This window comes from Pristis pectinata, chromosome 40 (assembly GCF_009764475.1).
Source record: "Pristis pectinata isolate sPriPec2 chromosome 40, sPriPec2.1.pri, whole genome shotgun sequence".
NCBI classification, from domain to species: Eukaryota; Metazoa; Chordata; class Chondrichthyes; order Rhinopristiformes; family Pristidae; genus Pristis; species Pristis pectinata.
In genome coordinates, this window is record NC_067443.1 from 8,508,066 (window position 1) to 8,535,793 (window position 27,728).

Genomic DNA, 27,728 nt, shown 5'->3' on the forward strand with positions numbered 1-27,728 from the left:
TTCCCGCCCGCCCTGGAAAAATGAGGGAATCGTCCGGAGCTGGAGTGGGATTGACGGGCAGGGACGCGGGATTAACCCCCAGGGTTTGAGGAAGCAACGTTGGAACCGGAATAATCCCAGGGACAGAGGGAAGGTCTCGCATTGTCCGTCGTGGGCCGGCGGGCTTGGAGGCCTGGGTGAACTGAGTGCGCCGCTGGACCAGTCGATGTACTATGGTGCTAAGGGTGGACAGGACACCGCTGTGGATACTGATCTGTACCGCCATCGTGGCCAGTCGCAGCTCAGCAGAGAGTAGGTCCCTGCTCCTTCCCCTCCTCCCGCCCAGTGTGGGGTGAGGGAACCGGGGGGCCGGGTGGGCTCGGGAGTTACCTGGGGTCGATGGTGGCTGTCCGGGACCTTAGTCGGACACGGAGGGGGAGTGGACGAACAGGGACCCGTGCAGTTCCAGCGGGGGGGGGGGGGTCCATCGACGAGAGAGGGGAGCGACCCGTCTGTGTGATTGGGGGGGGGGGTGGAGAAGGGGATTTAAGAAGAGACGTCCCAGGCAGAGGGATAATACAGACACTTGAGGGTGATGACCAAACACCAACTCCCACACGGGGGCTGGAATTCATCCGTAGCTCCAGGGTAACGTGGGTGACATCGATTACTACCTCCTGATCGATTAGGGGTAAAATTGGTCACCTCTGGCCAATTGAAGGCTCTGTTGATCCCTAATTCCCGAAAGATTAAACTGATATCGATCATTAACCCTTGACCAATTAGTGCTGAAATTGATCGTGAACTTCTGATCAATTAAGGGTGAAAGTAATAGCTGACTCTGAAATGATTAGGAGTGAATTTTATCACTAACTCCGGGCTTGTTGATTGGGTAGGGAATTGACTGGAAATTGACAGTGAAATGATCACCATCTCTCACTTGATCAGGTGAAATTGATCACTACTTCTCCATTGATTAGGGGTGAAAATAATAACTGACGTTTGATCAGTTTGGGAGAGGGTGGAGTTGATCATTCGCTCTCGATGGATTAAAGATATATATTGATCACTGATTCCTGACCCATTGGGGTGAATCTAGTTTCCAGTTTTCAGTGATTGAGGGGGTTCCAATGAGTGTTTGATAAACTTATCTGTGGTGGCGAGAGGTATCACGTGACCCAGTGATGTCACCAGAGAGTTCATCACCGACAACACTTAAAGCAGATAAACAGAAATAGGAAGTCCCAACAAGACCGAACACGTGGCTCTTGTTCTCCTTGAGTAAACCTTTACTGAAGAGGAAAATATTTTGGTAATGAAAGTCTGTTTCAAAACATGTTTACTCAATTCTGACTTAATTTGCTGCCCCTCACCCCTCAGTTCAGCTGTGGACACCTGTTCACACTGCGTAATCCCCATCAGATCTGCATGTTGGGGTTACCCACCTCATACCCCAGGGTTGTCGCCCACCCCACCCTAACCGTGTCCCGAATACTTCAGACATCTGCAGGCCAGTCTTGGGGTCAGGTCCCCCGCTCGACACTTGAGCACTCAGTTTAGGCTGACGCTCCCAGTGCCGGGCCGAGGCAGCGTGCCAATTCCTCAACAGAAGCACAGTAAGTGGCCTAGAAAACACCGCAGGCCGCACGTTTACTGCTGGCAGGAGGCTTTTCACACGGAGGGCGATGGGTGTATGGAACGAGCTGCCAGAGGAAGAAGTAGCAGCGGGTACAATTATAACGTTGAACAGATATTTGGACAGGTACATGGACAGGAAAGGTTTAAGGAATGTGGGCCAAAAGCAGCTTAGATGGGAATCTTGGTCGGCACGGATGGGTTGGGCCGAAGGGCCTGTTTCTGTGCTGTATAACGATGTCCATTACCGTGTGACCCCTGTGACCTGCATTTGATCAATGTTTGCTCAAAGCTGCACAGCCCCGGTTGCCGCTGAAGGGCCCGACGTGAGGTTTGACGCGGGACCCCGCCGGCGGGAGGCAGTGGGCGATCCTCAGCTGCTATGGATCGGAGAGTTTCACTGGCCTGGGGCCGATATTTACCCCCCAGCCAACGTCGTGGTTGGTGGTGGGAGCTTGCTGTGCGCAGATTGACTGCTGGGTTTCCCTCTTTACGAGAGGGAAGCGGGCGACCCTGATCATAACCAGAGGCTGAGGAGTGGGAAAGTTTCTCTCTCCATCTCCTCTCCCTCTCCCCCTCCCCATCCCACTGCCTCCCTTGTGTCCCTCCCGCTCTCCCTCGTCTCCCTCTCCCTCTCGTTCCTCCTCCTTTCATCTTTTCTCTGCCTCTCCCGCTCTCTTTCTTCCCCTTTGTCTCTCCCACTCTTTGCTCCCCTTCACCCTCCCACATCATACCCCTCTCCCCATTCCCCCTCCCCCTCTATCCACCCTTACTCACCTCCCCTTCCCTCTCTTTCCCTCCCCACTCCCTATCCTTCTGCTCTCCCCCTTTCCCCTCTTCCTTCTTCCTTTCCCCTCTCTCCCGGCACATTCCACTCCCTCCCACACCAGACTCCGGAATCCCAGGAATCTGCCCTCTCCATTTCCCATTCCCCCCTCCCCTTCCTCATCTCCCACTCCATTTCCCTCCCCTCCCCTCTCCTTCAGTCCCCCTCCCCTTCCTATCTCACCCCTTCCCCCGCTCATATCCCTCCCCGTCCCACTCTCGACCACCCCTCTCCATCCCCTTCCCCTTCTCCCCTTCTCCCTTTACCTCGTTCCCCCATCTCCCACCCCCATTCCCTCTCCCCCTCCCCAGTGTCCGGAGCCCCGGTAACAGCCCCCTCCGCTCTCTTCCCCGCCCAGTCTGTGGCAGTCTGGATGTCCGCCATGAGGTCAGTCAGCTGCAGAAGCTGGAGAACTGCACCGTGATCGAGGGGGACCTGCAGATCCTGCTGCTCTTCAACACCAAGGCCGAGGAATTCCGCGGCCTCTCCTTCCCCCGCCTGACCATGATCACTGACTATCTGCTCATCTTCCGCGTCTACGGCATCGAGAGTCTTCGGGAGCTCTTCCCCAACCTGGCCGTCATCAAGGGCACCAACCTCTTCTTCAACTACGCCATGGTCATCTTCGAGATGCCCCACCTGCGGGAGATCGGGCTGCACGGCCTCACCAACGTGCTGAGGGGCGACGTGCGCATCGAGAAGAACCAGGAGCTCTGCCATCTCTCCACCATTGACTGGTCGCTCATCCTCAACTCCGGCGAGACCAGCTTCATCTTCGGCAACAAGCAGGTGGAGGAGTGCGGCGACGTGTGTCCGGGAGCAATGGACGGAGGCAACCCCTGCGCGCAGACCAGCTTCAAGGGTCAGAGGGACTACCGCTGCTGGACCTCCACCCACTGCCAGAAAGGTATTGGCATTGGTTTATTGTTGTCACAGGGACCGAGATACACGTGGGGGCACTTCTGGTCACACTATTACAGGAAGGATGTGGAGGCTTTGGGTAGGGTGCACAAAAGGGTCACCAGGATGTTATCTGGATTAGAGGGTGTGAGCTGTAAGGAGAAATTGGACAAGCTTGGATTTTCTCTGGAGCGTCGGAAGCTGAGGGGAGACCTGATGGAAGTGTATACACTTATGAGAAGCATAGATAGGGTGGGGTAGTTAGCTTCATTTTCCTTGGAGGAAATGCCAAATACCAGGGAGCATAGCTTTAAGGTGATAGGGGGAGAGTTTAAAGGAGATTGGCGGAGCAAGTTTGTTTTTACACAGAGGGTGTTGGGTGCTTGGAACGGGCAGCCAAGGGTGGTGGAGGAGACAGATACGACGGTAGCGTTTAAGAGGCATTTATACAGGCAGAGGAACAGGTTGGGGATGGGATGGATGCAGACCTTGTGCAGGAAAATGGGATTGGTTTACTTTGGCATCGTGGTCAGAACAGACATTGCGGGCCGAAAGGCCTGTTCCTGTACTCTACTGTTCTCTGTTCCATACAGTTAAAAATCTTTTCCTGCCATCCAGGAAGATCATGCCGTACATCGAGGTAGTAAAAAGAGAACAGAATCAGGATACCGTGTTGTAGTTCGAGAAAGTGCAGCGCAGGTAGACAATAAGGTGCAAGGACACAACGACGTAGATTGGGAGACCAAGAGTTCATTTTCAGCGTGTAAGAGGTCCGTCTAAGAGTCTGATAACAACAGGATTTAAGCTGACCTTGAGCCTGGTGGTACGTGTTCTCAAGCTTTTGTATCTTCTGCCTGATGGGAGGGGGGAGAAGAGAGAATGTCCGGGGTGGAAAGGGTCATTGATTATGTTGGGCTGCTTTCCCGAAGCAGCAGGAAGTGTAGACCGAGTCAGTGGAGGGGAGGTTGGTGGGTTACCACCCCCTGGGCGAGGACCCTGGGTGGCGCCCCGAGGCATGGACCCGAGACACACCCTCAGGAAAGGGTCCTGGGGAAGGAGGCACGGGAAGGGAGCACCGGCATGTATACCCCCCGGTGGCGAGCTTGGATCGAGACCCTGGCACGGACCCCAGATACAGATCCCAGGAAGAATCCCTTGGGCAGTGAGAACAGGTCGATACTCCAGGCACGGATCCCAAACCAACTGGGAAGCACCTCCGGGCATCACCCCTATGGTAATCATATCCAGGCAGCCCCTGAGCACAGCTTTGGGCCATGGTGCCAGGCACATACCCCAGGCAATCTGCTGGCGCACACTCTGATCACGGTCCCTGCTTTACCCCAGGGCACAGCCCTTGGGCACGGCTCACTGGGAAGGGAATGTGCCCAGTGTGCTGGGCACGGACTGTACATCGCTCCGACCCACACCACGAGATTAATTCCAAGTTGCTGTCTGAAGTGGACAACAGGCCCCCCGGTTTGGGGAAAGCGCTTTCCACCATCTTCCCGGGGGCAGAGAGAGAACGGCAAGAAATGCGGCCTGCCTGTGATGTCCAGAGGCTGAAAATGAATAAAACAACAAACTAACCTGCCCTCCCGGTCCAGAGACAGGGCCCCACATGCACCCAGTTTCACCTGTTTGTCACAGAGTGAAGCTCCCTCTACACTGTCCCATCATACACTCCCGGGGTCAGACACAGAGTGAATCACCCTCCACATCATCTCATCACACTCTCCCGCGCCCCTCATGGTTCACCCTCTTCCAGCGGTGTTTCTGAGGTCGCAGCCCGAGACACCTCCCCTGTGTGGGGTCCTGGGCTCGCAGAGGTGTGTCTGATCTGCCTTGCAAGGGAGGTTGGGCAGCCTAACTCGGTTCAGAGGGAGGGAGGCCAGTGGGAGAACGGCTGGCCAAAGTTAGACAGGATGGATGTTGTGTACGCTGAGGGAGAGCCAGGGACCTCCAATGTAAGGCAGTGGTGAACCCTGCCCTCCTTCCCGGAGAACTGTGGCAAGGTGGGAATCTGGATAAAGGTGGGATGGATAGAGAGAGGGTTGGCACAACACTGAGCAGACGGTGCCAAATTCATCCCCTTCTGGTTCACTGAGACCGGTCACAGCGCAGGTGGGGTGAAATGAGTGTGTGTGGGGGGAATAAGGTGATGCTCCAACGTTACAGTCCGACACACAGCGCACTCTCATCTATAGGTAACCGAGGCCGGGGATCACAGCGCGGAGAACACTGGAGCTGTCTATGGTGATGGGACAGGTGGATGTCAGGAGGTGTGGGGAGGGTGGAACTTGCCTCGATTGAGTGGAGCTCAGTATACAGGAGCCGGGAGATGTATCCCAGTACACACTGGACCACAGCCGGAGGACTGAGTAGTGTTCTGAGGTGATCGCACTGGAGAGGGTGCAGAGGAGATTCACCAGAGACTGTTGGGGCTGGAGTCGCTCTCTTTTTCACATCGAGGGCAGATTGACCCATGAAACGTATAAAAGTTATGAGAGTGTCCACAGGACCGTAGCCCGTTGATTTCATTCAATGGACAACGAACGTTCTTGCCAACTCTCCGAACTCCCAGCTGTTGGAGGGGCAGTCAGGAATGGGCTAGTAATTCTGGCAGCGAATAGTTAAAAAAGATGGGGCCAGTGGCGCAGCGGGTAGTGCTGCTGCCTCACACTTCAGAGACGCGGGTTCGATCCCGACCTCCTGCACTAATGGTGTGGAGTTCGCACGTTCTCCCTGTGACCGCCTGGGTTTCCTCCGGGGGCTCCGGTCTCCTCCCACGTCCCAACGACGTGCGGGGTCGGTGGGTTAGTTGTCTGCTGTAAATTGCCCCGGCGTGTAGGTGAGGGGTAGAATCTGGGGGGAGTTGTTGGGAATGTGGGGAAAACAAATGGGATTGTGTAAGTGGTCTGCAGGCATTCCATGGGCCGAAGGACCGCTTCCGTGCCCTGTGACTCTCCGTGATACCAAACTGGGCCGAAAGATCTATTTGCTGGATTACATTTAACATTTGGACAGGTACATGTACAAGAATGGTTTAGAGGGATATAGGGCAAATGCGGGCAAATGGGACCGGCTTAGATGGACATCTTGGTCGGCATGGATGAGTTGAACCGAGGGGCCTGTTTCTGTTCTGTATGACTCTAAGACATGAAACAGTACCGGAGGAGGCTGCTCGGCCCCTCAGGCTGGGCTAGTGAGTGGTGTGCGCTAACCTTCCTTCCTTCCCACAGTCTGCCCCAGTAAGTGTGGGGACCGCAGCTGTACTGTCGGCGGCGAGTGCTGCCATAAGGAGTGCCTCGGGGGGTGCCGTCGTCCCGGGGACAACCGCATGTGCCTGGTGTGCCGGAACTACCACTACGAGGGCGCCTGCCTGCCCCACTGCCCCCCTAGGACCTACAAGCACGCGGGCTGGCGCTGCGTCACCCAGGAGTACTGCGCCAGCCTGCACAAGACCTCCGACCACTCCAAGGACTGGCTTCCCTTCGTGGTTTTCCGGGGCGAGTGCCTGCCGGAATGTCCCTCCGGATACACGCGAGACAACAGCAGGTACGGAGGGCCGGATTCCGTCCGCGTCGGGAGCTGAGAGGGAGCCGGGTGGGGTGGGGGAAGGAGTCACTGGAGACACGGGAAAGACTGCCCGCAGATGGTATAAACCGCCTGGACACACTCCTCTCCCAAAGCGTCAGCCCCTGACTCTCAGCGGGCGCGATGTGGCAGTGTACGGGGTCGGATCCCGGCCACAGTCCGTCCCGTCGAGGTATTCGTGATCCCACCAGCGGAACGCCTTCTCCCGGGCGGAGGTGTGTGTGTGTGGAAGCGGGGGGGTGGGGGGGGGGGGGGGGGGGGTGGGGGTTGGAGAGAACGGCGACCGACAGAGCAAACCCTGGACCAGCTCCTAGAGCCCAACGGACCGGCCCGGGACGGTGTAGGACTATTCGGGGTGGATCACGCGTTCCTGCACGGAACTCGGACGTGGATAGAGCCCTGGCAAAGATCTTGTTATGAGGGGGGAGAGCGGCACCAGAGTCTTAGGAGGCCAAGGTCCCCCGTTAGGCAGCGGGACCGTGGCTGCCCTGCGCCACCAGCAGGGCATCTCCCCGGTCGCCGGGCTTTCCTCCTGGACCTTCACGTCGTCGCTCCCCCGAGGACATCCGGAAGGCCCTGAGGAACTCCACCGTCAGCCCCGGGCAACTGGCCCTCCGGAGCTGGCGGTGGGAGCCGGTCAGATCGGCCAACGCCAGCAGAGTGAACCGGCGCCCTCCGGCCCGACCTTCCGCAGGCCCTCCCACAAAACTGTGGTCGAATCCGGAGAGAACAGCGCCTGTACAAGGAGTGGACCGGGCTCCGGATCCGTGGCAAGGGGGAGCTCTCATCGGCCAGCAGCTCCTTGAACACCTCGCTCCGTGCACACAGCTGCCAAGGGGCCGGGTCTCCGACCCAAGCCGAGCCCCCGACCCCTCACCTCGCCTTAAGGCAACCCGATCTCAGACTCCTGCCTCTCGGTCGACCCCTTCCCGTAGTCGTGACAAACGAGCCGGGTATGAGTCTTGCCCACGTCCCACCACAACCTTAAGGAGCCCTCCTGCGTCCTACTCGAGGGAGCCCAGAACGACGTCCTGCAGCAGCCGCTGGTCCGAGCAGGGCTCTGGTTTCACAAGGATCATCTCCCCTCCATTCCCAGTTCTGCTCCTGCGTAGAGGGGGCTTCACTCTGTGTTCCTCCCAGGAATGTAGTTCAGGAAGTTCAGTGTGAGGGGTGTTTACAGTAAATATCCCCGAGACCGACCGCAAAGAAACACGTCTGTCGCTGTGTTATAGTTCCAGGGCGTAACATCTGAACCAGTGGTATCCTCTCTCCGTCCAGCGTTCTCTCTCTCTGTCACCCACCCTTCCTCTCTCTGTAATCTCTTCTAGTCTATTCCTCCTTTCACTCTCTCCTGTCCCTCCCCCTCCCCTCTCCACTTCTCCTTTAGTACACTCCATCTTCACCTCCTCTACCTCTTTTCCCGCCTGCCATGCTCTCTCCACCGACATCCCTCCCATTCCGTTAACTCTCTCCCTCCTTCTCCCTCCCTCCCACTCCCTCCCTCCTTTACTACCCTCTCCTCTCTCCCCTCCCCCTCCCACTCCCCCTCCACTCCCCCACTCTCCATCCCCTCCCCCTTCTTCCCCCTCCCTTCGCCTCGCCCTCCCCGCTCCCTCCCCACGCTCTCACCCTACTCATCCCTCCTCCCCTCCTATCCCTCCTCTCTCCCTCCCTCCCCCTCTCCCTCCTATCCCTCCTCTCTCCCTCCACCCCCTCCCCACTTCCTCACCCTCTTCCTCTCCCCCCTCTCCCTTCACTCCCCCTGCCCCTCTCCCTGTATTTCTACCAGCGGCACTAACGCAGCCCCCTCTCCTCTCCCTAGCCTGGGCTGCAACAGATGCCAGGGGCACTGCCCCAAGTTCTGCCAGGTGGGCACCAAGACCATCGACTCACTGGCCGCCGCTCAGCAGCTGTCCGAGTGCACGGTGGTCGAAGGCAACCTCATCATCAATATCCGCGGAGGGAGTGAGTGCTGCGGGGTGTCGGCGTGAGGGGCCTGGGAGGGGGGTGCCTGGTGGGGGAGGGCTGGGAAGGGGTCCCTGGAGGGGGAAAGTCCCTCTCTGGGGGTGGATATCATCCCTCGGGGGTAGAGGGAAATCAATCGCGAGGTGCTCCCTCGCAGTGAGGGAGGTAGAGGGAGATCCTCGCAGAGTGTGTTCCCTCGCAGAGGTAGATGGAGATCCCTCGTGGGGTGTGCGAGATCCCTCACAGTGAGGGAGGTGGAGGGAGATCCTTCACGGGGATGTGCGAGATCCCTCACAGTGAGCGGGGTGGAGGGAGGACCCTCTCGGGCGTTCCTTCGCAGTGATGTGGAGGGACATCCCTCACGGGGTGTGGGAGATCCCTCGTAGTGAGGAAGGTGGAGATCTCTCACGGGGTGTGCGAGATTCCTCGCAGTGGGCATGGACAACAGCCCACCCCCACCCCACGGGAATGGTGGAGTTGGGGGTCCCAGGGTCCGCAGTCGCATTTCCCCGTCCCGGAGGTGCTGGGCGCTCTGCTGGTGTGTGTGTTGGGGGGCGGGGCGGGGGTGGCGGCAATATGTTCCCGAGTCCATGGCTGGTGTGGCCGGGTTGAGCCCACCACCCGGAGTCCCTAGGGGCGGGAGCCCGAGGGGTTGTCCTGGAGCCGGGTCCCATGTGCCTCACACTGTCCCACTGATGCATCCCCGTAGACAACCTGGCCGTGAAGCTGGAGGCCAGCCTCGGCCTCATCGAAACCATCACCGGCTTCCTGAAGATTAAGCACTCCTTCGCCCTGGTCTCCCTCTCCTTCTTCGCCAACCTCAAGCTGATCCGCGGGGATTCGATGGTTGACGGGTAGGGAGAGTTCCAGAGGGATCCAGGGTCTTGAGGTCAAGGGTTAGCACCTCACCCCTTCCCTCTCCCTCAGGGGCCAATAGTCCTGCTGTGGCTTGGGTGTGTGTCTGGATATGTGAGTGTGTAATCGTGTGTTTGTGTGTGTGAGTGAGTGTGTGTGTTTGTGTGTGTGGGGGGTGTGTGCACACGTGACCTTGGAGACCGAGACCTATTCACCACTGCTGAGGTCCCCTGGGTGGTTGGGTGGAGGGAGAGGATCTGGAGGGGGTAGTCAGTGAGGTGGGAGTCAGTAGGGGAAGTGGGGGGACAGTCAGTGGGGCGGAGTGAGGCGGAGAGTGTCAGTGGGGGGAGTCATTGGGGGGGAATCAGTGGGGGAGTGGGCGAGTCAGTGGGAGAGTCAGTGGGGGGGATCAGCGGGGGGAGTAGACGAATCAGTGGGGGGAGTCAGTGGGGTAGTGGGGAAGTCAGTGGGGGCAGTGGGGGAGAGTCAGTGGGAGAGTCAGTAGGAGGAGTTGGGGAAAGTTAGTGGGGAGTGAGGGGGAATCAGTGTGGGGAGTGGGGTAGTCAGTAGGAGAGTGAGAGGGGGAGGGGTCGATTTCTCTGGGTAGGAGGTCTAGGAGGAGCTGATCTCTCCCAGGCCAGCGTTCGGGGGGTGGGGGAGCGGGGAAAGGTCGCAGGGGTCTCACAGTATCTCCCCACACCGCCCCCCCCACCTCCACTACCACCTCCCTCAGGAACTACACGCTGTACGTGCTGGACAACCAGAACCTGCAGCAGCTGTGGAACTGGAACCACCACCGTCTCTCCATCCCCGTCGGACGGGTCTACTTCGCCTTCAACCCCAAGCTCTGCCTGTCCGAGATCTACCGCATGGAGGAGGTGACGGGCACCAAGGGCCGGCAGAACAAGGCCGAGATCAACCCCCGCACCAACGGAGACCGCGTGTCCTGTAAGGCTCGATCCCCCGACAACCCCTTCCACGCCCCTCCATTCCCCATCACTCCTCACCTCCCCTCCACTCCTCTTCCTCCGCCTCGCCACTCGCCGCTCACTCCTCCTCCACTCTCCCCGTCACTCCCCGCCATACCCTCCACCATCCTCCTCGCCACCACCCCCCCACCACTCCCCAGCCAGACGCCCGCCTCTCCCCACTGCGCCTTTCCCCTCGCCCCTCTCCCCGCCACTCCCAAGTGAGAACGTTTATCGGAGTAAATCCCCGCCGCACCAGCCTATTAAACGCTCTCAGGGCACGGGTCAGACACAAGAGTGAGGCTGTGAGCCCCCACTTCCCCGGACAGAGGTGCGGTGTCCCCGGGCTGAGTCGGGTGTCTTGCTGTGCAGGTAAGAGCTACGTGCTGAAGTTCATCTCCAACGTCACCTACACCGACCGCATCCTGCTGACCTGGGAACGGTACCAGCCCCACAACTTCCAGGATCTCATCAGCTTCATCGTCTATTACAAGGACGCGTGAGTACCGAGGGAAGGAGACCTTGGTCAAAGCACAGGCCCTTCGGCCCACCATTTCTGTGCCGACCATGGTCTACATCCCTCCATTCATGTTCATGTCTCTAAATGCCTCAAACGTTGCTGTATATCAAGGCTCCGGCATCTCTTCTCTTCCCTTCCTCGGACTCCAGCACCACTCGGGGGCACAGGAAGAGCTCCAGCTGCCCCTTGATGTCCTTCCACGTACAGAGGGCCCGCAGTGTAGAAGCTTATTGGCAGTTTGTACTTGTAATAGTGCGGCGCTCCCTCACAGCCCCTCTCAAAGTGCAGCGCTCCCTCACCGCCACCCACAGTGCAGCGCTCCTTCAGTGCCCTTCCCATCAACACACCGTCACTGCCACAATGCAGCGCTCACTACTCCTCGGCACCGCCCCTCCCATAGTGCAGCGCTCCCTCACGGCCCTTCCCACCGTGCAGCGCTCCTTCACCACCATTCCGTGAAGATCTCCCTCCCCACACCCCTTGGTACCGCCCCTCCCATAGTGCGGCTCTCCCTCACAGTTCCTCCCATTGTGCGGCGCTCCCTCCTCACTGCCCCTCCCACAGTGTGCTAGTCTATCCGCCGCAGGTTCTGTTCCCGACAACACAACGATCAGGAGGCCACTCGGCCCTTCGAGCCTGCCCCGGTCAGCAGGAGCACGGCCGATCTGATTGTGACCTCAGCTCCGCACACTCCCTGATTGTCCAAGCGTACATCTTTACCCAAGAGAGAGACTTGAAAAGTTTCAGGACCCTCTGAGTCATTGAGTCATGGCGTCATACAACACAGAAACAGGCCCTTCGGCCCAACTCTTCCATGTTGACCGAGATGCCCATCCAAGCTAATCTGCGTTTAGCCCATATTCCTCTAAACCTTTCCTATCCATGTTCCTGTCCAAGTGTCCTTTTAAATGTTGTTATTGTACCTGCCTCACCCACTTCATCTGGCAGCTCGTTCCATATACCCACCACCTGCTGGATGAAGAAGTTTCCCCTCTGGTCCCTTTTAAATATTTCACTTCTCACCTGAAATCCGTGCCCTCTAGTTCTCGATTCCCCAATCTTGTGCATTCACCACATGATTTCATACACCTCTCAGTCTCCATAGCTTGAAGGAATAAATTCCAAGCCTGTCCAACCTCTCCCTGTAACTCAGCCCCTCGAGTCCTGGCAACATCCTGGTAAATCTTTTCTGCACTCTTTCCAGTTTAATAACATCTTTCCTATAGCAGGGCAGACAAAACGGAATGACTTCTACCCATGACTCCACTTTCAGAGACCCATGTACTTGTACCCCAAGGTCCCTCTGTTCTACAACACTCCCTAGGGCCCTTACGTTCACTGTGAAAGTCCTAACCCGATTTATCTTCCCAAAATGCAAGACCTCGCACTTATCCGAATTAAACTGCATTTGCCATTCCTTGGCCCACGTCTCCAGCTGATCGCGATGTCGCTGTAATTCTTCATATAACCATCTTCGCCATCTATTTGGTGTAACGTGCAAACTTACTGACCACACCAGAGGCAGGAACCTTCACCCCCTCCCTCTGGACCGGGCGACTAGTTACCCCCCGCCCCCAGGGGACCCACGCTCTCCCCGCTCCGTGTTGCAGCCCGTACCAGAACGTGACCGAATACATTGGGCAGGACGCTTGCGTCCCCAACAGCTGGACCATGCTTGACGTCGACCACCCCCTCAACAAGGACCACCACCCCGAGGTGATGCTGCACAACCTGAAGCCCTGGACACAGTACGCCATCTTCGTCCGGGCCATCACGCTGACCGTGTCTGAGACCAGCCACAGCCACGGGGCCAAGAGCGAGCTCGTCTACATCCGCACCAAGGCCGCAGGTACCACCTGCCGGGTAAAGGGCAGGGTCGGCGCAGTGGCCGGGCCCGTGGGTGGCCCCGGGGTCCCGGTACCCGGACCGGGGGCTGAGGGGGGGGGCGAGAGTTCCCGGGATAGGAGGGGGCGTCTGGTGGAGGGGGGAGGGTCCCCACTTATAGCAGATGGAGGGAAGGGAGTGGGTGGCGTGGATGGACGTTGGGTCGGGGGGAGGGGTGTGGGGTGGGGGAGGGAAGGGAGTGGGTGGGGTGGGTAATGGGTAGGATGGAGGTTGCGTCAGGGAAAGGCTGTGGGTTGCAGAGACGACGGAGTGGGTGGGGTGGGTTGTGGGTAAGGTGAGGTTGGGTCGGGAAAGGGAAATGGGTGGTGGAGGGATAGTTGTGGGTGGGGGAGCGGAGGGAGTGGGTGTGGGTGGGGAGCGTGGAGGTTGGGCCGGGGAGGAGTGTGGGTGGGGGAGGAGAGGGAGAAGATGGGGAGGGGAACGTGTGGGTGGGGGTGTGGGTGGGGGAGGGGAGGATGTGGGTGGGGGTGGGGGAGGGGAGGTTGTCGGTGGAGGGTAAGTCGGCGGAGGAGTGTGGGTGGGGGAGGAGAGGTAGATGGGGAGGGGAACATGTGGGTGGGGGTGTGGGTGTGGGTGGGGGGAGGGGAGGGTGGATGGGGAGGGGATGGTGTGGGTGGGGACGGGGTGGGGAGGGGATGGGACTATGGCCGCTCACGGTCCCTCCTTGTCGCCGCAGCCCCCACCGTCCCCCAGGACGTGGTGTCCATGTCGAACTCGTCCTCGCAGCTGATCGTGAAGTGGAAGCCGCCGATCCACCGGAACGGGAACCTGACCTACTACCTGGTGGTATGGCAGGAACAACCCGAGGACGGCGAACTCTACACCAACGACTACTGTCACAAGGGTGAGGCCGCGCTCCACACTCCCCAATCTTCTCCACTCTCACCCCCCTCCACACTCCCCAGCCACTTCACACTCCCCAGGCCCCCCACACTCCCCTCTCCTCCACACTTCCCAGCCCCGCCACACTCCCCTCCCCCTCAACACTCCCCTCCCCCTTCACTCTTCCCTCCCGCTCCACACTGGACTTCATAGAACATAGAACAGTACGGGCCCTCCGGCCCACAGTGTTGTGCCGAACTATATAAACATACTCCATGATCAATCTAACACTTCCCTCCTACACAGCCCATAACCCTCAATTGTTCTTACAGCCATGACATCTGAGAGTCTCTACTATATCAGCCTCTCCCACCACACCCGGCAGTGCGTTCCAGGCACCCACCATTCTCTTTGTAAAGAACCTATCTCTGACATCTCCCCTAAACTTTCCTCCACTCACTTTAAACGGATGTCTTCTGGTATTGGCCATTGCCACCTGGGGCAAAAGTGCTGGCTGTCCACTCTGTCTATGCCCCTCATAATCTTATACACCTCTATCAAGTCGCCTCTCATCCTGCGTCACTCCAAAGAGAAAAGCCCTAGCTCATTCAACCTATCCTCATAAGACATGTTCTCTAATCCAGGCAGCACCCTGGTAAATCTCTGCACCCTCTCTAAAGCTTACATAAGAACATAATAAATCGGAGCAGGAGGAGGACATCTGGCCTATCGAGCCTGCTCCGTCCTTCAATAAGATCATGGCTGATCTGGCCTTGGACTCAGATCCACCTACCTGCCTTTCCCCCATAACCCTTAATTCCCCCACTATGCAAAAATCTATCAAATTCTCTTAAATATATTTAGATATTACCCTATGGCTCTTGAAATAGTGAAGGCCAGCACACTGTAACAACTTCTTAACCATGCTATCAACTTGCGCAGCAACTTTGAGGGATCTATGGACATGGACCCCAAGATCGCTCTGTTTCCTCCATATTGTTAAGAATCCTGCCATTAACCTTGTACTCTGCCTTCAAGTTCGTTCTTCCAAAGTGTATCACTTCACACTTTTCCGGATTGAATTTCTTTCCCCTCTCCCTCCACACTCCCCTCCACATTTCCCCCTCCTTCCCTTGGCACTCCCCTCCCCTTATCCCTCCTCTCCACACTCCCCTCCGCTTCAATCCCACTCCCCTCCCCTCCATACTCTCCCTCATCTCCACACTTCCTCCCCTCTCCCCTCCACACTCCCTCCCCTCTACACTCCCCTCCCCTCCACACTCCCCTTCCCCTACCCCTCTACCGTCAGCTCGCCCTCCCCACTCCCCTCCACTCCCGTCCCTTCCACACACCTCATTTCCTCCCCTCTAGTCTACACTCCCCTAACCCCTTCCCTCCACACACTCTCCCTACCATTCCCCCTCCACACTCCCCATACCCCTCATAACCAATATCCCCCTCATTTCACTCCTCACTCCCTCCTACCCTTCCCGTCCAATCTCCACTCCCCTCCCCTCGATAATCCCCCTCCACACTCCTCCTCATCATCCCCCTCATCCCCACGCATCCCCTCCTCATCCCCCTCCTCCTACCCCTCCCGTCCCTTCCCCCTCCCCTCTCCCCTCCCCTCCCGCCCAGAGCACTCCCGCTCCGCCCTCCACACGATCCTCCCCAAACACCATCCAACCTCCCCATCCCTTCCCTTCACCTCCCCTCCCCTTACCTCTCCCACCCCCATCCTCAGTCCTCCATCCCTCCCCTCCCTTGCCCCCTTCCCCTCCCGCTCCCCTCCCGCTCCCCTCCCACTCCTCAGCCCCCGGTGATTCCCGGCCGTTGGTACTGAATGCCGATGGCTCCCTGTTCTCCCACCAGGGATGAAGTTGCCGACCAGCGTTGTGGCCAGTGCCCCGGATGACTCTGACCACGACGGCTACAATGATTCCAAGCCAGAGAGCGGGGAGCATTGCTGCCAGTGTCCCAAGACACAGGCACAGCTGGAACAGGAGGCGGAGGAAACCTCCTTCCGCAAGAAGTTCGAGAATTTCCTCTATAACTCCATCTTCATCCTCAGGTAACGGGCCCGCACCAACCCACCCGTCCCGCTGGGCACAGCTGGACACCCACTCCTCAACACCCAAAAACAGACACAGCCGCCCTCACGCGGCTCTTCCCAGCTCCCGCGGCACTTCAGATACCGGGGCCCGGACTGAGAGCACCGTCACACACAGAGGCTACATCAACCGTCCTCTGAGTCTCACCCGCGAGTGTTCTGGCAGTGTGTGATGGGATGGTGTACAGGGAGCTTCACCCTGTGTCTGACCCCGGGAGTGTGTGATGGGATGGTGTAGAGGGAGCTTCACTCTGTGTCTGACCCCGGGAGTGTGTGATGGGACGGTGCGGAGGGAGATTCACCCTGTGTCTGACCCCGGGAGTGTGTGATGGGACGGTGTAGAGGGAGTTCCACCCTGTGTCTGACCTACAGTGTTCACTGATGGTGTAAATGACCCTGTTATCCTGAATTGGAATGAGAGTGAGGAACGGGATGGATTATTGACCACACTGAAAGGGGGAGGGATGGATCATCAGATGCACTGGGGCAGGGGTTGGGAAGGTGAGGTGTGTCGGGGAGGGATTAACCACCGTACTGAGGGAGGGAGGGTAGAGATTGCTGGTGACTGGGCAAGTTCAGGAACCAGTTACTAACGTGAGGAACTTTATATTGCAGAAAACCCAAAACTGTGCAAGGCATGAAGCCCAGGTAAGGGACAACCCCTCGGGATCCAGGGTGACTCACTTCCGCCCCGGCTCGGTGGCTTTGTGGGTGGCTGCTGAGGCTGGTGTGGACCCGTGGACTATGCTACAGGTGGGGCAGGGGTTGGTTGACCAGGGGACTGGACAGTTGAGAGGTGGTCCACTCCCACCGCTCACACAGGGTCTTCGTGCCCTCCCGATGCAGTTGACATTGCCAATCCCATCCCGAGGCTTCCCTCTTCACGTTGAAAGGTCACGATCCAGAGGTTACCAGGAATCAGTGGGACGTTGGAGCTATAGAGTGGCACGGCACAGGAGCAGGCCCTTCGGCTCACCATGCCGATGCTGACTGCTGCACAGTGACATATACCCACATCCCACCTTTGACCAACACTCGGCTACATCAGTGGGGCACTTTGAGCCATCCCCTCCTTCCCATTCGCATCCTTCTTCCCACATTATGGAGCCTGGGATTTGCAGAGAACATTTAACACCAGTGGGTGAGTCGGTGTCGGAGGCGTGACACCCTCACACGGCTAAGAGTATATCCTACATACTCTGCAGACAGAAGCTGGTTGAGCAGACGTGATATACCGCATCTTCTTCCAATAAGACCAGGATTATTTCCTCAGCGTCGTGCTCTCAGCGGATGAAAGGTGTGTCATTCACTGTTGGGTGCAGAGTAGCTTTAGGCTGGCCCTGAATGTCATCCACAGGAACACCTCCACTTGTAGCTGGGATCTGGGTAGGGGCTTTCCTTCTATCCTCAAGGGTCCCCACCACCCGGGGCATGCCCTCTCCTCATCGGGCAGGAGGTACAGAAGCCTGAGGTCCCACACCACCAGGTTCAGGAACAGCTGCTTCCCTTCAACTCTCAGGTTCTTAAACCGACCGGCACAACATAACCCTCCCTCAGCAACGGAACACCGCGGATCTGCTCCTGCACCGCCAAGGACCCTGACTGTGTTGTTGTACTAATGTCTTGTTTTGTACAATCTTAACTGTCTTGTAGAATTTATAGTCTGTGTGTTGTCTGTACCCACGCCCCTGCGATGCTGCCGCAAGTGTTTCATTGTACCAGTACCTCCCCGGACCTGTGCACATGACAATGAACTCGATTTGTCTTAGGGTGAGACGTTGCCTTGTGCTTTCTTCAGACAGCTGCGGCGACGGAGAGACGCCGAGATTCTTCGTAACGGGACGGCACCCGTGGCCAATGTCTCGCTGTCGGAGGTGGGCCTTAACATGACAGGCGGGAACGGGTCGGGGGCGGAGGGGAAACCCCGCACCGACTTCCCGTACTTCGAGGACAAGGTGTTCAACAAGGAGCGGATCGTCATCTCCAACCTGCGCCATTTCACCGAGTACCGCATCAATATCCACGTCTGCAACCACGCCGCCCACAAGGTGGGCTGCAGCGCCGCCACCTTCGCGTTCGCACGCACCATGCCGAAGGGTGAGTGAGCGTCGCCCCCCGCCGAGAAAAACCGCCCACCCTGACCAACGCACCCACCCTGTTCAACGCGCCCCACCCTGAGAAAACCGCGCCCCCTGACCAACGCACCCACCCTGAGCAACGCGCCCCATCCTGAGAAAACCGCCCACACTGAGCAACCCACTCAAACCACCCACGCACCCTGACACCCTAACCCCCAGTACGCCCAACACACCACACCTGATCACCATGTCCATCCAACCTACACCCATCCAAACAACGAATCTACCCACCTAACCATCGGACCCTCACCCTGTCCACCTGAAATACCCAACACCCCGCCCTCACCTTGTCCACTAACCTCCACCCACCCAAACCACCCACTCCCTGACACCCCAACCGCCCTATCCACAACATCCACTCCAAGCACGCAGCGCAGTGCCAAGCACCTCACACGATCCAAACCTCCCCTCCAACCTTCACCTTGTCCCCACTCCTGCACCTCCCAAACCCCTGCCCCCGCCCGGGCAGTGACCGCACTCGGGGACCCGCCCGCCGCTAACGTCCACCGCTGCTCACTCCGCCCAGCTCACGCCGACGACATCGTGGGCAACGTGACGTGGGAACTGGTGAGTGCCGACACCATCCTGTTGAGGTGGCCGGAGCCCGCCGATCCCAACGGACTCATCCTCAAGTATGAGATCAAGTACAGTCGGGATAATGAGGTGAGAAACCCTACTCCTGTGACCGAATCCGGCCCCTACACCCCCCCATCTCTGTAACCCCTCCGGCCCCTACACCCCTCCCCGTCTCTGTCACCCCCTCCGGCCCCTAAACTTCTCCCCGTCTCTGTGACACCCTCTGGCCCCTACACCCCTCCCCGTCTCTGTGACCCCCCTCTGGCCCCTACACCTCTCCCCGTCTCTGTAACCCCTTCTCCCGATCTGGTGTCTGATGAGGGGTCCGGTGCGCCCCCCATCACCAGCTGTTGTTGAACGCAGGATGACGTCTCCTACCCCTCCCCAGGAGTTCCACCAGTGTGTTCCGCGCCACGTTTACCAGAAGTACGGGGGCGCACGGATCAGCCGGCTACAGCCGGGAAACCACACGGCCACCGTGCACACCACCTCGCTGGCGGGAAACGGCTCCTGGACAGAGCCCATCACCTTCCACATCCCGGCACTACCCCGTGAGTAGTCACCGCAAGTCGCGGGGCACCACTGACTCTTTCCCACGGAGGGGCAGTGACGCGGATGGGGTGGAAGGGGTGTGTGATACGCCGGGCGGGTCGGGAGGAGGGAAGACCCGAGAGAGATGGGGGGAGAGACAGAAGGGAGCGATAGGAAAGGGACGGGGAAAGAAGTGGGGAAGACGGGGCAGATAGTGATGTGAAGGGGGAGGGTGGTGCTGAGGGAGGGAGTGTGTCAGTGAGGGTCTGAGGGAGGGAGTGTGGTACTGAGGGAGGGCGTGTGTCAGTGAGGGTCTGAGCGAGGGAGTGTGGTACAAAGGGAGTGTCAGTGAGGGTCTGAGGGAGGGCCAGTGTGAGGGTGAGGATGTTGCAGGGGTAGGAGCCCACCCCGAGGTCCCTGGTCATTGGCCGGAGGTGACTGACCACCTGCTCTCACCCAGGGGAGAAGAAGTACGAGGACTTCCTGACGGTGCTCACCATGATGCCCGTGGCTGTGCTGATCGCCATCCTGGTACTGGCCGCCTTTGTCTACATCTACAACAAGAAGAGGTGAGCGGGGCTGTCCTACCCACAGCCGGGACCCCCATCCTCCCGGCCCAACCCCCAGACAACCTACCCACCTCCCACCTCATTCTCCCTTCCCCCTCCGCGCTGTGGAAGGAACGGTGAAGAGGGAGCGCCGCGCCTTGGGACGGGCTGTGAGGAGGGAGCGCCGCAGTGGAGGGTGTGCGTGAGGAGGGTGGACAGTTCCCAGAGTGGACACAGTATGAAGCGTTGTCTCTCTCTCCCTGCAGGATCAACGGATTCCTCAACGGCACCCTGTACATGTCCGTGAACCCCGAGTACTTCAACGCCTCGGACAGTGAGTCACGCCACAGCCCGGAAGAGGCTCCGGCTGCCTGGGGCAGTGTTTGGTGATCGCAGCTGCTCCTCGCTGTGTGTGAGCTGCACTGATCCTGCACTGGGCCTGCACTGGCGCTGTACTGGCGCTGCGCTGGCCCTGAACAGGCGCAGCGCTCCGTTCGGAAGGAGGGATCAGCACTGGACTGAAGGGGTTAAACGCCCAGGACGGGCTCCAGATGAGGGACTGGGCCCGCTCCAGGGTTTCAGAGCAGTGGGTGGGGAGAGTCGCAGAGCAATACAGCACGGACACAGGCCGTTCGGCCCAACCAGTCCATGCTGACCACTGTGCCCACCCAGCTGGTCCCAAATTCCTGTGTTAGGCCCACAATCCTGTAAGCCCCGCTCCTCCATGTACCTTGAGGGTGGGAGCCCCGAACCGGAGGGTTGGGGGGGAGCGCGGGGAATAACCCCACCGCCGGGACAGAGTGCTGGTGAGGGGTGGATATCTGGGGCTGCTCCCCAGAGCGAAGCTGCTGCGCGACTGGGATGGAACGAGACCGCCCGACCCAGGAGACTAGGGGGATCTCACCCAGAATGGGGAGGGGTCTCTCCCCGTTCCCCAAATGGGGTGCTGGGAAGGGGAGGGGAAAGGCGGGGGAGGGCAATGGGAGGGACAGAGAGGAGGCCGGTGTGGGGCAGAAGCCCAAAGCCCAGCAGAGGGACTGAACGGCCTTACTGCTGTACTCTGGGCCTCGGGGGTAATTATCCCCCCCAACCCTCGAGTAACTTATCTCCCCCCGGTAAATCCGTCTCTCCCCCCCTCTCCCGTATGACCCGCACCCCCCTCGCTGTAGCCCGTCCCCTCACCCCCCCCCCCCCCCCCCCCCGCTGTAACCCATCTATCCCTCCGGTGTAATCCGTCTCCCACTCCCCCAGTGTACGTGGCGGACGAGTGGGAGGTTCCCCGGGACACCATCACCATCATCAAGGAGCTGGGCCAGGGCTCCTTCGGCATGGTGTACGAGGGCATCGCCAAGTTGGCGCGCGACGGACGAGCCCGAGGACCCGCGTGGCGCTGAAGACGGTGAACGAGTCGGCCAGCCGGCGTGAGCGCATTGAGTTCCTGAAGGAGGCGTCCGTGATGAAGGCCTTCGACTGCTATCATGTGGTAACCTCGTCCGTCCTGTCCAGCTGGGTTCAGGGGGAGGGTCCCAAACTACACACCCCGTGCCAGTCAGTCCCAGAACTGTGTAAGCAGGTGCGAGGCAGGGCCAGGTGTGAATCCACGTCTCTCACCGACTAGTGAAGGACAGGGGTCTCTGTGGAACCATGAGTGAGAGTGCGAGTGAGCGTGTCCGTGTGTGTGTGTGTGTGTGGTGTTTGTGTGTGCGTGTGTGTTCATGTGTCTGAATTTGTGTACGTGCGTGTCTCTGTGAGTGTTTGTGTGTGTATCTTGTGTGGGCGTGGGAGGAAAGGGCTGGGAAACCAGGGTTCCAGTGTCCTCCAGTGGGGTGATGAGGGTGACTGTGGGGTGTTGGGGTGTAGAGGTGTTAGGGTGTCAGGGTGTCGGGGTGTTGGGGTGAAAGGGTGTTGAGGTATATGGCAGTAGGGGTGTTGGGGTGTAGGGGTCTTGGGTTGTTGGTGGTGTCGGAGTGTTGGTGTGTAGGGGTGTTGGGCTGACGGTGTGTAGGGGTGTTGGTTTGAGTGGTGTTGGGAGTGTCGGTGTGCAGGGGTGTCGGTATGTAGGTGTGTCGGTGTGTAGGGGTGTTGGTGGGTTGGTGTGCAGGGGTGTGACTGTGTGGAGTAAAGGTGTGTTGGGTGGGTGAGGGGTAGAGGTGATGGTCTTTTAGTTTGTGCTCTTCCTGTGCAGGTGCGTTTGCTGGGGGTGTGGTGTCGAGGGGTCAGCCTACGCTGGTCATCATGGAACTCATGACCCGGGGAGACCTCAAGAGTCACCTTCGCTCGCTGCGGCTGAGCACAGAGGTACCTGATCGCCAGCGCTCGACACACTGAAACCCAACACCAGGACAACCCGACACCCAGTGCCTGACACCCAACGCCCGAAACCCAACACCTGGATGCCCAGTGACCCCAGTCCTCCAGCTGTGTACACCCGTCCCATTCGCTTTTCCAACTGTATCCAGTGTCCCCGCTGTATCCAATGTCCCGGCTATATCATGCCACAGCTGTATCCAGTGCCACAGCGCTATCCAGTGTCCAGGCTGCATCCAGCGTCAGCTGTATCTAGTATCACAGTTGCATCCAGTGCCACAGATGTACACAGTGCCCCACGTACCAGCAGCCAAAGTGGCTGCAGGAGACTGGAGTCCCTTTGCCACATCAGTGCCTGGGGGAAAGCATGGCATTTTTCGTCTCCTCCAACCGTCCCTTGGATCACCAACCCAAAGCGCCCTTGGGACAGAACGTCGGTCGTACCTGGTCTCAGAAGTGCCATACTGCGCACAACAAGAGCCCACCAAAACCGCAGTCTCTGGGTGGTCGGGTGTGGGTCCCTGGACATAGGGTGAACTCCCCGCCATCCCGCCCTCCCTTGGTGACGTCCCGAGGGCGGATGGGGAAGCAGAATCTCGGTGTGATTCAGGCCCGGCATGCAGGCGATGGACCGAATTCCTGACAATTTCCCCCTCCTCCCCCTCCTCACCACGTCCCTTTGACGCTGCCTCTCTCTCCCACGGACAGGGCAACCAGGACTTGTCCCCGCCCACACTGAGGGACATGATGCAAATGGCCGGGGAGATCGCAGACGGGATGGCGTACCTCAACGCAATAAGTTCGTCCACCGGGACCTGGCCGCTCGCAACTGCATGGTGTTCTGAGGACCTCACGGTCAAGATTGGAGGTGGGCTGGGGGTCAGGGTGGGTAGGTGGGGGTGCTGGGGATTGTAGCCGGTACAGTCGCTCGATCCATTGGCTGCAGCCAACCTGTCACAGCGAACCAATAAGAAGATAGGAAAGGGCTGGAAGGGGTTACAGAGATGGGAGTGGGTGTGGGGACCTGGAGGGTGGTTACAGAGACGGTTGTAGGGGTCGGAGGGAGTTACATAGATAGGGAGGGGTGTAGGAGCAGGAGGAGGTAGGGTGGATTACAGGGATAGGGATGCTAAGAAATCTACCCTGATAAAGTGAGCCGTTCCCTCAGCATTGCCGACAGGGAGGTATCTGCCCCGCGTGTTTTGCCCAGTCTCGGGAGGGGTGGGGTGGTGGGGGGGGGGGGGTGCGATTTCCAAACCGCAACCTGTGGACTCTGGGCTGGTGCTGAGCTCCGACCCCACGTGGATGCCAGAACGCTGTGAGCTTACCCTAACACTCCTCCCTTGCAGATTTCGGAATGACCCGAGATATTTACGAGACGGACTATTACCGGAAGGGGGGCAAGGGTCTACTCCCCGTGCGCTGGATGGCACCAGAGTCCCTCAAGGACGGGATCTTCAGCCCCACAGCGACGTCTGGTGAGACTTCCCCCACTGTGACGGGGGCCACGTTCTGGGGATCAGCTGGAGATTGGTGACCGTGGAGGAGGGAGGGAGGGTGGGGAGTGGAGGAGTGGGAGATGAGTGGTAGGACACTCTGTACGGCATCATTGTCTGGGACTCTCACTGTGGACTCGACACTTCCCACTACACAGACCCCCAATTGAACCCGACCCCTTCCCATTCGCTCCCACTGTTCACATTCCCAACAAGCTGCCACTCCTGAGGAAACCTTCCATACTGAAGACCAGATCTTGTTCCAGGCCACCGGGGGTTCTGACCGAATGTGAGTGAGAGTAGGGGAGGGTACGGATGGAGGGAGAGTGGTTTGGTGAGGAGTCAGTGTGAAGAGAGGTAGATATGGGTGCGGGGGAGGGGGAGGTGGGTATGGGTGAGGAAGAAAATAGGCATGGGTGTGGGGAGAGGGTTCGAGAGGGAGGTGGAGCCTGTTGTGGTGGGGAGGTGGGACTGGGGCTGGGATGGAGGAAGTTGAAGGTGAGTTTGGAGCGAGGTGAGGCTGGATGTGGAGGGAGGGAGAGGTGGGGCCGGGTGTGCTGGGGGAAGTAGGTTAGTGTGCGGGGGGGGGGGCAGAGAGGTGGGTGTGGGGTGGGGTAGAGGGAGGTGAGGAGGTGAGTGTTTGTTTGGAGGTAGGTTTGGGTGGGGTGGAGGGAGGTGGGGGTGGGTTTGGAGGGAGAGGTGAGGCTGGGTGTAGGGGGGAGAGGTGGGTTTGGGGTGGAAGAGGGACTGGGTATCGGACAGGTGACACTTAACTGCTGGGGAACTGGTCCCTGGGTACTGCAGGTCGTTTGGGGTGGTGCTGTGGGAGATCGCCACCCTCGCCGAGCAGCCATACCAGGGCATGTCCAACGAGCAGGTGCTGCGCTTCGTGCTGAACAGCGGGACGCTGGGGAAACCCACCAACTGCCCCGAGAGACTGTAAGTGCCCCCTGCACCCTGCTTGACCCTCCGCACACCCTCATGCACCCTTTGTACTCCTTAACCCTCCCTCCTGTTATGAACCAGCAACAAAAGAAACACACCGAGATGTATGTGTTAAAAACTATTTTATTAATAACTACTTAATATAATAAGAAAAATAGTAAAAATATTAAACCTTGGACATTAACCCCAAAAACTAAACCCGTCGTGTGTGTGTGTGTGTGTGTGTGTGTGTGTGTGTGTGTGTGTGTGTGGCAAATTCCCAAACTCCAAGTCCAGGAATGGTTCTTAAAGTTCAGTTCAGCAGCCATAAGGTGAAACATGAGCAAAGGCTTCTTCAATAACCTCCGCTGTCTGAAGGTAAGACGTAGATGTAGAGAAATAGAGAGAGTAATTACGAAGTCCAGATGTTCCACGATGGAACCCAATCGACACCTCAGTGTTTACTCGGTAGTGACTTCCTCACTCCGAAAAGCAACCGAATCGTGGCCGTCCACACAAATACCTGTTTCCTTCTACATGATCAGCAAACAAAGTGAACTCCACCGGATTATTCCCAATTTCCATGCGTGGTTTGCAGTGACAGACACATTTATTGTTTCTCATCCATCGATAGAGAATCTAGCAGGCTGGTCTCTCTCATCTCTCTCCTCTGACTGACTTCGACTGACTGTTTTCAAAAACGTCATTAGGTCCTTTATGTTTGGTTGACGTAACACGCCCCCCCCCCCCCCACACACACACACTACTAACTCTATCTTAAAGGGACATTCACCAAGTCCGTCACACTCCTCACTCCCTCTCACCCTCCACAACCACCCATACCCACTCCTCACCCTCACCTTTCACACCCCTTCCTCAAACCCTCCTCTCCCTTCTCAATCCTCCTTCCCCCTCTCCTGCCCTTCCTCTGCAGTGGGGAGATGTGTGGGGCAAGTTTTTCACACATAGATGGCGGGTGCCTGGAACGGGCTACCGGGGGTGGGGATGGAGACAGGGAATGGAGGGATATGGACCTTGTGGAGGCAGGTAGGATTGGTTTAGTTAGTCATGGTGTATCAGCACATACATTGAGAGGCCGAAGGGCCTGTTCCTTGCTGTACTGTTCATTCCAGCGCAATCCAGGCCCAATCACCAGTTTCTGAACGATCTCAGTGACTTAAGCTGGAAAGAATTCAGGAGCTTCACTCTGTGTCTGACCCCGGGAGTGTGTGATGGGACGGTGTGGAGGGAGCTTCACTCTCTGTCTGACCCCGGGATTGTGTGATGGGAACAGTGTGGTTACTGCCCTGTCCCAGATCCAGTAGTAGCACTGACTCTCTGTCTCCCTCCCCAGGCATGAGTTAATGCAGATCTGCTGGCAGCAGAACCCGCGTTCGCGACCCGAGTTTCCTACAGATCCTGGAGAGGATGACCGACGCCATGCGGCCCAATTTCCGGGAGGTCTCCTTCTTCTACAGCGGGTCCGCCCAGCTGCGGGAAGTCGGGGGGCTGCGGGACCCCTCGCTTCCTGCCTGGCCCCAGTTCTCACCCGCCTCCTCAGGGACCCCCGCACGCCCCTCATCGGGCCCCGGCCATGCCGCCCGAGCTGGTGCCAGGGAACCCCACCCGGGCTACTGCCAACCTGAACGGGAAACGCCAGGGGTGCGGGGCACTCGGAGACCGCCAGCACGCTGTAGCCCGGGGTAGGGGCTTCGCCGTCACCCGCCGAACCAGGACTCCCGCCGCGTCGGACCCGGCGCACCGTCCGTTGTTGGAACTTCCAAAACGCAGCCAATAAACTTCTCCTCCAGCGAGCCGCCTGTCCATCCTCCTCCGGAACCAATCCAGGGGTCCCCGATCATCCCAGGCCCAGGGGGTCTGTCCCGCACCAGCGGTCGTGGGTTACAGGTTCTCGCAACCCGGACATCTCGTTCTGGGAGGTGGGGCCGGACTTAGGGAGGGTCATACTTTGGGAGGGGCGGGACAGAGGGTGTGGTCACCACTGTCGGGAGGGGTGGTACTGAGGGAGCGCCGCACAGTAGGAGCGCGGTAGAGGGAGCGTCACACAGTGGGGGGGGGGGGGGGGGCGGGACTGAGGGAGCGCCACACTGTGGGAGAGGCAGTACTGACGGAGTGTCACAGTGTGGGAGGTGAGGTGAGGAGGGAGCTCCGCACTGTGGGGAGGGGCAATACCGATGAAATCTCGCTTTGATTTCGTTAACATTTCCTACTTGTATCGATAGCCACGAGGCGGCGGTACAACACCATGTTTCCAGTGCTGATAACTTGTGCCTCTCCCGGAGAGCTGTGTGTGACAGCACTGTGATGTGTGTGTTACATGTGTGTGACAGTAGTGTGTGACGTGTGTGACATGTGTGTTACATGTATGTGACGTGTCTGTGTGACAGCACTGTGTGACATGTGTGGAGCAGCGCTGTGTGATATGTGTGTGCCACGTGTGTGACAGCACTGCGTGACGTGTGTGAAATGACTGTGGCATACCCAGGGGGCGAGTGTGACACAGGGGAGGTGCCGGACAAGGAGGTGGAAGCGACTCCAGAGGACTTCAGACAAACGCTCCTCAGAATGTATCCTCGGAACGTGTCCACACACAGGGCTGCCCGGAGCAGACCGAGGATATATCCGGGCTGACAATCCCCTTACCCAACCATCCCCCTCCGCACCCGGTGCCCGAAGATCGGGAGAGTGGGGTTGAAATGTAACCAGAAGTTGAGGAGCAGCCCCTTCAGATACTCATACAGGGGCTGCAACCTCTCGCACCCATGATGCGCATGGCACACAGACACCACGGGTCCCTTAAATTATTTAAAACTCTTCTACGGACAAGTGACCGGTCACCCAGTCCAACGTGGGACATATCAGGGGGTCGTAGTGGAGGAGCGAGATTCGGGGTGGTTTGGGGGTTCCAGAGCTGAGACCCCAGGCAGATGGGGCCATGGATGCCAATGGCAAATCGACTGGAATCGGAGATGGTCGCGGCTTCAGATCTGCAGGAAGGTTGTAGCGCCTGGAGGGCACAGGTGTACAGAGACCGTGTAATACACAGAGATGGTCATTGTCTGTGCGGGACCCGTCCCCCAGTGAGGGTCAGTGTGTGTGAGACCCGTC

General features: G+C 58.6%; 1 protein-coding gene across 1 annotated transcript; it reads left to right on the plus strand.

Annotated features, from left to right (window-relative positions):
- LOC127587420 (insulin receptor-related protein-like) lies at positions 1 to 26,306 on the plus strand. Its single transcript, XM_052045717.1, is given in 28 exon segments — positions 1 to 291; positions 2,799 to 3,347; positions 6,580 to 6,895; positions 8,757 to 8,899; positions 9,609 to 9,753; positions 10,488 to 10,702; positions 11,095 to 11,221; positions 12,853 to 13,091; positions 13,824 to 13,991; positions 15,842 to 16,040; positions 16,695 to 16,727; positions 17,878 to 18,176; positions 18,744 to 18,880; positions 19,182 to 19,344; positions 19,785 to 19,893; positions 20,139 to 20,206; positions 21,124 to 21,224; positions 21,227 to 21,355; positions 22,058 to 22,069; positions 22,072 to 22,170; positions 22,888 to 22,972; positions 22,975 to 23,018; positions 23,020 to 23,047; positions 23,529 to 23,639; positions 23,642 to 23,657; positions 24,480 to 24,614; positions 25,954 to 25,999; positions 26,001 to 26,306. Coding segments are annotated over 28 exon segments (4,101 nt in total). The 5' UTR covers positions 1 to 212.
- The last annotated feature ends 1,422 nt before the right edge of the window (positions 26,307 to 27,728 follow it).